Here is an 11,923-nt window from a genome sequence, read left to right as displayed (position 1 = left end):
GAAGGTCGTAGCGCGACTAACTTGTCTTATTTTAACTCACTTTAACCTGAATGTCCGCTATTTTTGAATTTGGAACCCAGACTGCTGTTTTGATTACTTGCGCACAGACTAAAAGAAACTGTTCTGCGCATATCCTTTTACCATGCAGCAATGACGTCATGTCCGACTACCATCGATCTCGATGTTGTGTAGTCGATTTTACAATCGATGGTTGCCTAGTAAATTAATAAATAATATGCAATAATTTACATAAACCTATTGAAAATCAATTAGTATACCAAGAAGGAAATGTGTAAATTCATATAAATCAAATTACAGACTTGTTTTACTTAATAAATTACGTTAAAAACGAAACGTGTTGAAAAAAAGTATAAAACTTTAGTTTTGTTACATTGGCAACCACTGTCAAAAACTTCAATGACGTCAAGATCAGCTGGATCTGATGTTTAAACATATGATTATGTTTGCGTTTGTGTAGTCAATATTTTATAACTAACCTTAATCCTGACTGAGTTGCTATTTACTAAAACATTTATTAGATTGATACGTTATTATTGTATTAAAGTTATAGTTTGTGTGATTTGAATGTATGTTCATATTGTTGTGCATGTATAAATAACTGATAAGTTGTAAAAGAAGAAACTTTTAGGGTTGAGTAGCCTACAATGGCTGAAGAGGTATCTGATGATGGTTTGACAGACTCTCCAAAGAAAGGTAAATTAAATAATGTAGGATTTTACAAATAGGCTTTAGGGAGACAACTGACATATTTATGAACATGAAATAACAGTGAAACTTATTTCTGTACTAGGTTTAGAGTGACTAAGACAGTCCTAGGACCAGGGATGTCAACTTGACTGTAGGAAATAATAGGACAGAGGTTTTTAGGGGCATAGCTCTACAAAAAGGGGGCCCATATTTCTGCTTGCCCCCATGCTAAAATTGTAAAATTTAATGTCTCAAAATGAATTTATGCACTTATCCAGCATGTAAAAACCAAAAGAAACTCTGTTAAAAACAAATGTTAAATAAATTATGATTATTATAGGCCTACTTAAGTATCTTCATTATGCACTAATAGTAGTATCATCACTTTAATCTATATTCTTGCGAAATGCTACAGTTAAAAAATGTTTTATTGACTAACTGCAGTTTTAATTTTTTGTGCCGCGTTACAGTTCGATGCAGAATGCTGGGAATGTGAGCTGACGCTTTTGATCTAGTCATTCAGTTCCACTTATAGACACTTGCTGCATCGCTTACTCAAGTATTTGAATATTCTGGACAATTAGTGTCCCGTTAGGAATTGTGTTTGGGCCCAGGAGGTTTCTTATGAAGTTGGGACTATTACGAACAAAATACGGACAGTTGGGAATCCTGCTTTGGACCCTGGCACATCGGTAAAAGTTTAGTGACATATTTTAATAATATTTATGTTATTAGTGTTTAATTTTTAATATTTAATTTCCAGAAAGTGTGTTTAGGCTCTGATAAACCATATATTGCAAAATAATTATTATTACTAGGTTCTATCTCAATTAGTCCATCAATCTAGAGGACTGGGGAATCAGGATTTGCAACACCCCACACTTCTAATGCCCTGGAAAAAACAATCTTCCGAGATAGTATTTAAAGTAATTACGTAAGCACTCGTAACAGTTAGATTTAAGATTATCTAGGCTATTTACCTGCATACCTACCTATATGGTGTGATAACAAATAGTAGATAAGAAGAGAGGATTACTATGTTACCTTAATTTGAAATGTTTAAATTATTATTTTTAGTTGACTTTAACCTTCAGATACCTTTAATCATCTCAAATGCTTTAATACATTAACTTCATAACACATTTGAATAGTAACATACAGTAGACTCTCACTAATCCGACAGATATCAGTCGACGGTATTGCTGTATTAGTGAAAACGCTGAATTATTGGAAGGCCATAAATAAAAATCTACAAAATGTGTGTTTTATTACACCGAACACAATTCAAAATTACTATTTCAGTTCTCGTGTACTAAATTTAAATGATAGGCGTTAAACTTTTTTTGTATTCTTTTTACGTACAGTATGTAATAATAGGTTTTTTATCAGTGTTGTACCACACTAGAAGTAAACATTACCTTAACTTATGGTAGGTCTATTCCATTGGAGTAAAAAACTTCAGATTTTCTTTTGTTTCTTGGCTTGAAAAGATACTTTTAATACTTTCTCTTGAAGCCTCTTTAAAACAAGAATATCACTAACAGATATGTCATTTTCTTCTGCCCACTTCACAGTAGTTGCAAAGGCATTCGTTGCAGCATTGGGCTAAAGTCAGTAAAATAAACCACTCTTATCTGCGTTACTTGATCGGGAGTAAGTCTAGTTACCCAATAATTTGCCTAAAACTTTTCCTTCAATGGTTCAACTACAGCAACATCACATGATAGATTTTCACCCGTTGTACTTAACAATCAAATTCCGAAACACTTTTTGAATTTTTCTAGCCATCCTTCACTTGTGCTTTAAAATCGTTTTTCCCCATTATTTTCTCATAGAATACCTTTGTCTTTTCTTAAGGAATCTTCCTGCTGAAATTGGTGTATGTCTGTTTTGTTCTTGAAGAAACTAAGCATATAGCTATACTCAACCAGAGTAAATTCGCCTTTTTTCATTGTTTTCCTGAGACTTTTCTCATTGTCACTGCTTTTGCTAAAAAACAATTTTTTCGGTGTTTTTCTGTATGTCATGGATTGTTGCGGGACCGACACCATATTCTGTGATGTTAGCAAGCTTATTGCCTTTATCAGGTTTCTTTAAAATCTCGCTCTTCTGAAGCAGAGTTAAAATTTTATGTTTTTGTACACACTGAGATATTTTTAACTTATTGCCTTGAAATATAAAGTAAGTATAAACTATAACAAAAAGCACAGTAGCAATAACATGAATATCAATGGTTCTGTTAACGTGAACACAGGGTAAACCACGAGACAACCGAGCAATCGTAGGTTGTTTGTTAACACAGTTTTCAGTAACGTGTCTCAACTTGAATCCCCCACCCACAGCCGTCAAAATACGCCGGATTACTGGAGTGCCAAACTGGCGCAGTGCCAGATTACAAAGGGTCTACTGTAATTGAATAGTAATTGTAGAGAATTGCACAGTATGAACTCTGATTTCCGTATATCTGATTAGCTTCATATTATAGCTATACTTTTTATATTTGGTGTATGATTCCATACCTAGACAATCAACTTGCAAAATGTACATATGATGCCAATTTTACTTAAATAACTAATGTCTAGACTATGTAATGCAGATGCTCATTTTCTGTAACTTATTAAAGTCCTTTATATTTTAAGTAAAGCTTTTAAGTTCAGCATAAACACATCAGAAAGTATCCTGGAGACAAACAATAATTATTGTTTGGTGGTCTATGACATTTCTATAATAAAAAAAAAAAAACTTAAGTAGCAATTAAAAAGTTAAAATTGTTTTGTGGCCTATGATATGGGCAATTTTGTTGGTTAAAGCATGCTGTTATTTATCTGTAATATGCCTATTAACAAATTAACACTATAGTATGTCTGGTGTATTTTGAGAGTTGCCAAGATCTTTCAGCATATAACCGCAGTGATTGTGTTAACTGCATGAATTAAAACTAGACAAGCACAGTAATTTAATACATTAAGTAGTAAAGATCCCTCAATACATAGCCATAGTGAAGGCTTTAAGAGGCTTGTATTTTCCAGTGATAAATGTATCTCTCTGTAATGTAAATTTGAAGTATGTTTTAATGTAACATGTATAACAATTTTTCACCAGTATAGTAAAAAAGTTATAAGCATTACTTTTAACATAGCTTTGGTGGGAAAGGTTTTTCAATGGGAATATTGAGTTCCGCTCCACTTCAACTATCTCTTTTTTTTTGTCGAGGGGAAAGAGGCAATAGTCTCCGCACCTAGTCCTAAAAGGACCTTTGTGCCTCTTTTACTATGTTTAGACTCTCATAATCTGACACTTATACAGAAGCCAATGAAATTTGTGGGCTCCTGTTCTCTGATATCCTTAGGATTAAGAAGATACGCCCCTAGGAATGTTTGCCTAATTTTACATATGGAAGGACAGTTTAGCCACGCATGTTCCACTGATTCTTTTGCTTCTCCTCTGAGTCTGCATTTATCAGTCTGGTTTAGAACCACCTTCATCAGATCTTTCCTAAGGGACCCATGTCCTGTCAACATCCCTAACACAAGCTGTATATTCTCCTTACTTTTTTCTAGGAGAGCTAACATAAGGAGAGATACACATTTTTTATTGTCTTAGTCCAGATACCTTTATACAGTTTAAGGATCTAATCCTCTTTTCCCAACCTTTTACTAGGGCTTTGCTGTAGGAGATCTCCACATCCACAACCACACCCTGGCTCTGGCCCTAACATAAGGGTTTCTGTACCTATTTTGGCAAGGGTATCTACTTTTTCGTTTCCCTTGAATGCCTTTGTGGCCCGGCACCCAACCGAGTGTAACTTTGTTCCTCTTTGCCAATTCCATTAGTACATTCTCACTATCTGAAAGGATTATGAGGACTATTCTCCTCCTTTTGGTCTCATTTGTATGAGTCTTCTGGCGCATGGCTCAATCGCCATGACTTCCGCTTGGAAGACCGTGGCTTATTATCCCAAGAGTACTGCTAAGTTTATTCCTGATCCATACATACCAAACCCTGCCCTAGAATCAAGGCGTGATCCATCTGTTAATACTACTTCTGGATTCCTTTAGTAGGGTAGGCCTCCTCATTACTCCATTTCTCCTTATCTACAATAGAGACTAATGGATTTTCAAAGGAGTATTTCTTAATCATACTCTTTGATATGTAGGTTATCATTTCAGTCTCAGGAAATTCCTGCGTTATTATCACGTGTCCTTCTAAGGAAGTAGGCTTAATCACCTTTGTACTCAGATGCTTCATGGGTCTTCTTCACCAGAGTAGTGTATCCCAGAACTGCTTCAAAGGCCAAAGTTGGACAGGAGCTTATTGCCCCAGTGATATGTAAGCAAGCTAGCCTTTGACCCACCCTCTACTTAGTGGAGTATCTGAAATCTGAGACAATTAAGGTGCACCTGATGAGACAATGAAAACAACTATCTATCTAGATTACACTTGAATTTGAAGTCCAGGTGTCTCTGATGTTGAAATGATGGAAAAAGTTTGTTTTGAGTTCCTTCTTGGCTGGCTTTCTGGATCTCTCCAGACAAACATGGACTCCAGGTTCCAGGAGTCAAGTCTGTCCCAGTGTCAGAGTTTCAGATACTCCACTTAGCAGAAGGTGAAAAGGAGCTGACACAACATTTGCAACATTACTTTGTTACAGTGTATTCAGAAATTACTATATAACTCATTAGTAAGCACACATATAGCCAATATCTTTTTATAAATTAGGCTACATAAATATGTATAGTAAAAAGCATTTGGATTTCAACTGTTTGTAAATTTTATGGAAATATAAAGTAAATATGAAATGATTGCAGGTCCTACATTGTCAACAAGCACGAGTAGTTTCGAAGCTCTGGACCCACATGATCCAAACCTCAGTCGCCTTGCTACCACAATGTTCCAGAAAACAGCTGACTACTTGCTTGGTGAAATGACCGTTACACATGTAGGTCCTGTTGTGTTCATGTGAAACCTAATTATTTCTACATTTAGGACCTATTTTGTCTGGAACATTTCACTTTAAATGTTCCATTTTAAATGTCTACCTTTGGTAGACTGGAGCATGTGCGTGACAGTTAGGTAGTTAGTTAAAATAAGTTTCTGTTACCCATTTGTAATAAAAAATATTAAAAAAACCAAACAAACAAAACGTAAGTGTGGTTGGTATAATGCATAAGTACCTTAAATACACCAGGCTTATGTACCATACTTCTTCAATATTAGGTTTTAGATAACTAGTTTTAAGTGTTTGTATAGATCGGATGATACTGGAATTCTTTATTTTTAATAACGATAAGTTGTACTATTTTGGGTGAACCAACTGTACAAGGAGGATCAAAAATTGCGCATGTAAGGTATAAAAGACCTCAGCCTATCTATTATTACAAATATTTTATCTATTTAAGTGAACTCTTCTCAAATTATAGAACTCATTTTGTTCAGTGTGAGTTTTGTAGCCACTTGATAAACTAGACAGATTTCATGTTTAAAATTAAATAGTGTAGTAACATTTCTGTGTATGGAGGGGAGCGGAGCTGAAAAATTCAGGAGCAAGTGGTGAAAGTGTACAGTAAGAAGTGTTTTTGTTTTTCAGTAACTTGTAATTCAATGAGTTTAATTGAGAACATGAAACAACGAAAGATAACCCAAGTCAGGAGGACTTTCTACCATGATAGATTTGAAGATGACTTTACATGTAGGAATTTTAAACCAAGCAGCAATTGATGAAATAGCAACATAAGAAATCCACACAACCAAAAAGTTCAGTAATTGGTCAGAAAAATGATGCCCACAGTTTTTTTGAGATGCAAAAGATAAAAGGAGTATCCTCTGTTAACCTCAGTTTTAAAATAAAAATTAAATCAGTGATGATACAGAAGTGTTATTATATACAACTGTAATCTATGAATTATCTTTATATTTTTAACATAGTAACCAAACAGATTTAATTTGAACTTGGCAAAAATGAGGATGAGTCATGCACTCGAAATGACACCAAATGTCAGGAGGCCACAACACTTGTTTTGGTTCACTCTTCCAAGTCCCTTTCAAAGTGTCTCAGTAGGGTCCAATTCATTCCATGCTCCATAAAGGCAAAGAGTAAGATGCTTTTAAGAATCTCATAAAACTGTAGCTTTGATTCTCCTCATTGACAAAATTTAACAGACTTTATGTGGCTTGCTTGGAGAAGTGGTATTGTGTTGACTACTGTTTGTCTCAAAATTCACATAGGCAAACCAAAATATTCTTGCCAGTAACAAAAATTCTCGCATATGTCTGAAAATTCTTCTTCAAAGTTATACAGAAAAAGAAACTCCATGGCAGATATCATTCTCTTAGATTTTTACTTATCAGTAAGCAGATAGTAGTCATTGAGTAGTATTTTCAGTTACTATCTTATGTATAAGACAAAAATTTCAAAAAAATGATAAAAAAGTTCCCAAATTGAGAAGCAATGGTTCTTACGAACTTTTCGTACACTTTGTTCAGTAGATCATAAGCCTGCCACTCCTTTCTTCATTGTGAATGTTCTTCCATTGAAAATATCTGACCCTCCTGATGGGTTCAATTCTGATTTTTGGAGGAGGCTATCTGAGCTTTTTTTTACCATTATCATTACTGTAACATGTAATTTCATGCATTTCAGTACAACAAAAATTAAAATGTTGATAAAGAACTTTACTCATACTCACAGTTTTGGTTCATAAAGTTAAATTAATTTTATGGCAACAATACAAGAGTGAATAATTTTTGATTATGATAATTTTCAAAATCTTGGAAGGGGCCTTGATCACCATGGCTCCTCATCTGATTAACAGACTAAATCTTCAATCATAATGTTTGGACCACAAACCACAAACAATTCACAATGAATCTCAGCTTCTGAGTGATATTTCACCCAAAGTAATGATGTTACACAACGCCATTTTTCTATTATGGAACTGCCATATGTTTCGACGTTATAACTGGGCAACACCTGAACATACAATGCTCTACCTTACACATTTAAAAGCATACGGAACCACTGTAACACCGATGTCAACATTGCGGCGCTACCCTCACTACTTCTCGTGTTATCCATAAATCTCTGTTACTTTCTGGATAACCCTCGCAACTTACTGATTGTTATCTTGACAACAAAGACTACTATACTAACAGATACTATATTCATCTTCCAAAATTTAAGACAAGTCATAGTGTAAAATAGATAAGGTTGGACCAGCAAAGGTGTTCTTCTACTCAAGACAACACTTAAGTCCATCAGTTTCACGTATCGTTACCTAGGCTTCCATACAGGAATGTAGGTCCAACAACTTCTCAGCCTACAGTTCCAGACCCACCCTTTAATGATAAGTTCTTGCTTTCCAATTTGAAAAATAGAGTTTCAAAGGAAAACTGTTTGAAGGCTTAGATTCTGAGAAAGTTCTTCTTCTTCTATGGAGCGGCCTACTGCCATGCACTTAAGCCTCAAGGGCCTTTTGCACACCATGAGGCCTACCAGTCTATGATTTCAGCAGTTCCACAAACCGCTGAAAACAACCTATCAGGTTCTCCTGGGGAAAATTCACCACCCTTGTCCAAACTACCAAAAATGGCATACTGCTCCCTTGCTATTGAAGACCATCAAAGGGCAAGTGTTTCGGCAGTTTCATTCTGCTCATCACACATTCTACAGAGCGGATTCTCCTGAAGGATGCTCCGACTCTGTGAAGATGCTTCCTCATGTGATCATGTCCCGTGATCAGACATATAACCCGAGAAGATGTTGATCTATTTAGTGAGAGAAGGTCAGACGTCACTCTCGAGGAAGGCGACTGTAGTACCATTCTGCTCATTCTCATGCCCGGATGTAACCTCCACCTTCTCTCATGTTCAGTCCTCACCCATTTTGAGACAGCAAGACAGCCCCAAAGGATTCACACTTTGGAATACCGCAGAACGGTTAAGGGTGAAAGTTACTTTAGAACAGTGAATTGTAGACCAGAAAAAAATCATTTTATTATGAAGGCATGTCTAGTCTGTAAAACAGTTATGTAGTTTACAGTTAAAGGGTGTGTATCTAGAAAAATTAAAAAATACATTAGTTTAAAAACTTATTCATCCTGACTCATACTTAAAACAATTTATATAAAAGTTAGAGCAATAGTTAACAAAAACTTGAAATTGCCTGAACAGGTTTTAATTCAGAATATGTTGCAGGAGGATTATAAACTTCTTGAAGCAATGAACCAAGCAACAGTCACAAAGTATTCGGATATGAGACAAATAGCTGGCAACATCAGTCGTACCATGGGAGAGCTCAATGAGAAATGTAAGTTGAATAAATACACACTCAGAATCCAAAACATCCTTAATCTTACAACTTCATAGGGTTAGAACATATTATATAGGTTGCGCACTGAACTTTCTGGTGGTTGAGTATACAACAGGTGTACTTACTTCATATAACAGTGCAAAAGCTAATCAATCAACTAGTATCTTTCAGACCTCACTCTTATGTTTTTGTGGTTTGGTTCCTGATATAGGTGACTGGAAAGACAATGTTTTGTACAGGTATATTGTACGAAACTGAGAAACATTATAGAATGAAATAAAATAGTTAGATCCGAAGTCTGTTCGAAATTAAAATATTGAATACAGACGTGTTAGAATTAATACCAACTCACCAACGTGGTTTTCCTCCTCTGGCACAACACGGCTGGTGTATCCTCTGTTGGGGCTCCCATAAAGTTGACCCAGTGTCCATGGGTGGATGGGCAGTTGGCGACACTGCTGACGAAGTCAATGGCATTGGGGGAGGACAGGTGGCACAAAGGGAGTCATTTGTCTTGGACCAAAAAAGATTCCACCACAAATCTAACGAGTTTTACAGTATCTAATTGGAGAGCAAGGAAGGTTTTGAAATACCCAGACTTGATGAAATAGACCGCTCCCAGAAATTCTAGCGAAAGAGAGACATTATGGAGGTCTTGGTCCAACTGCACCGGCCGGTCAATTTACCAAGTTCGTTATGCGAATCAGGCTATGTCACTTGATGTTAATTTAAATTGGTTTGGCCAATGGGGAGCATCACCTGATTCCACAGCAAACATTGCAGGAGCTATATTGCACTGATAGTCAGATTAACCCTTTGCGATTGGCATTAAACTTATATGATTATCCTCTCAGATCACCTGACCATGGCTGTTCTCTGCATCAGGTTGGTCAGGTCATAGATTTATGACCACGTCCTGTTTCTTAGCTCCGTGGGCCACTTTTTTTCAGCAAATAAAAATACTTCTAAAACAGATCAACCTATAACAAATTACTTGGTTTGTTTTAAAGTAAATAATAAGTATCGAATCGATAAAGTTTCAACCTTAAAGCTAATAAACTTTGCTAATAAAATTTGAGTATTTCATTTAAATCTCAGTCATTTAAAAATCTATTGAAAGTCAAATATTTAAATCGTGTAAAGTGATGTACATAGTTACGCAAGCACTAAGTGTTGACACAGAATACAGCCAGCCACTGTAACTCTCACTGTTTATAACTTTATTTTGTGTTCTCAGACAAATCCCTGCAGCCATACCTAGATCAATTAGAGGATAGTGTGACAAAGTTGGAGCAGGCTGCATTCAAGCTGGATGCTTACACAAGTGGATTGAAGCAAAGTTCAATGCCCTGGAGAAAAGACAGTTGTAACTCTCACTGTTTATAACTTTCTTTTGTGTTCTCAGACAAATCCCTGCAGCCGTACCTGGACCAAATAGACCAGTTAGAGGATAGTGTGACAAAGTTGGAGCAGGCAGCATTCAAGTTGGACGCTTACTCTAAGCGGATTGAAGCAAAATTCAAGGCCCTGGAAAAGAGATAGTTGTAACTTCCATTGTCTATACTGACTGTAACTTTGTTTTGTACAGTGATTACACTTAATATGTGCTTTGCAATGGAACATTATTCGTTTGTAAAATTTGTAAATAATACGTAATGGTACTCGTCAAATATTGTGCTTTCACATCATGTTCTTTAAGTACTGTATTGTACCGCATTCTATGAGTCACAGTTTTCAATCCAAGTACCCAAAATTAAGAACCATTTTTTATCAGGATACAAATAATCAAGAATGTATAAATAACTAGAACATTGGAATTAAAACTCTAAAATGTCAAAGAATTGCTGGATTGCATATAATAAGTATACTTTATTGCAAATGTGTTAACGTTTTATATTATAAACGACAATGTGGAATACGCAATTATACCCAATCAGTCACAATATTTTGAACACGTCAGGACAGCATACATAGGCTGTAATCTCTGTTCTTGAATTTAAAGTTATATACCGATGTTGGAGATTACACGTTATTGTTCCACGCTATCGTTCTTTTGTTCCACTAATGTGTGTAACTTTTCACACAATTGTTTTATTTGTTTTGTGAACATTGTGTGGTTGTCAGATGTTTGTAATAGGCATTCTTAGGAACTAAGAACCAACACTGTGTTAACAAAAGACATACTTGTTTGTTCTCTGTACTTGTACTACTTCAAAATAGCAAAGTACACTTGTGTTCACACTATTGTTGTGTCTTTTGTAAGTGAAAAATAGTTAATTAAAATTGTTAGCAACCATATTAGCAAAAGCTTTATTGAGTGGTAAATATTTATATTATTAGTTCATTACAAATCTATGAAGGAAAGTGCTATAAAACATTATATTGTATTTTTTTACAAAAACCTGTAGTTGCTTCTTGAGTTAACCCTGGTTCACTATACTGGCCTTCATCAACAAATGACCAACAACCTCAAATAGTGAAAAGAGAGCGGGTAGAATTGGTATAAATTGTAGAGTGGTTTGTTCTTTACCTGTGATTGATAGGTTGCTATTTATATTTCTAGTCTTGGCAATACTGATTGTACATCTGGCATTTCCTTTGGAAACTGTACATCTGTATGTTTAGTATTGCTTCCATGATGACTCTTAAACAATATCAGGGTGTCATATATAGGTATCATTAGGGTAATGTGGATTAAACTGTTATCATACACTATTTAATTCCCATCTGCTGGTATAGTATTGTTACTGTGGGGTTTATTTTTTATATGCAACTCGAATTAACCTGTGATATTTTAGTCTGTAATTATTTTATTAACATATATTCAATGTTATTATTGGGTTTGTGGTATTTAGATTCAGAGTGAGTTTACCATTGTACCATGTGTAAATATTTACTGTAGAATAA

General features: G+C 35.3%; 1 protein-coding gene across 1 annotated transcript; it reads left to right on the top strand.

Annotated features, from left to right (window-relative positions):
• Positions 1–438: 438 nt before the first annotated feature.
• Positions 439–11,417, top strand: LOC124356780 (biogenesis of lysosome-related organelles complex 1 subunit 2). Its single transcript, XM_046807980.1, has 4 exons — positions 439–714; positions 5,517–5,647; positions 8,902–9,013; positions 10,422–11,417. Exons 1-4 carry the CDS (start codon positions 666–668, stop codon positions 10,556–10,558), a joined length of 429 nt encoding a protein of 142 aa, XP_046663936.1. The 5' UTR covers positions 439–665; the 3' UTR covers positions 10,559–11,417.
• The last annotated feature ends 506 nt before the right edge of the window (positions 11,418–11,923 follow it).

Source organism: Homalodisca vitripennis, chromosome 3, assembly GCF_021130785.1.
Source record: "Homalodisca vitripennis isolate AUS2020 chromosome 3, UT_GWSS_2.1, whole genome shotgun sequence".
Lineage (NCBI taxonomy): Eukaryota > Metazoa > Arthropoda > Insecta > Hemiptera > Cicadellidae > Homalodisca > Homalodisca vitripennis.
This window is presented reverse-complemented; position numbering and strand designations above follow the sequence as displayed.

Excerpts from the sequence above, each read along its gene's own strand:
- LOC124356780 (XM_046807980.1), top strand. The coding sequence starts at position 666 with ATGGCTGAAGAGGTATCTGATGATGGTTTGACAGACTCTCCAAAGAAA. Across the intron at positions 5,648-8,901 it reads GTGAAATGACCGTTACACAT|GAGGATTATAAACTTCTTGA; the intron begins GTAGGTCCTGTT and ends AATATGTTGCAG. Across the intron at positions 9,014-10,421 it reads GGGAGAGCTCAATGAGAAAT|ACAAATCCCTGCAGCCGTAC; the intron begins GTAAGTTGAATA and ends TTGTGTTCTCAG.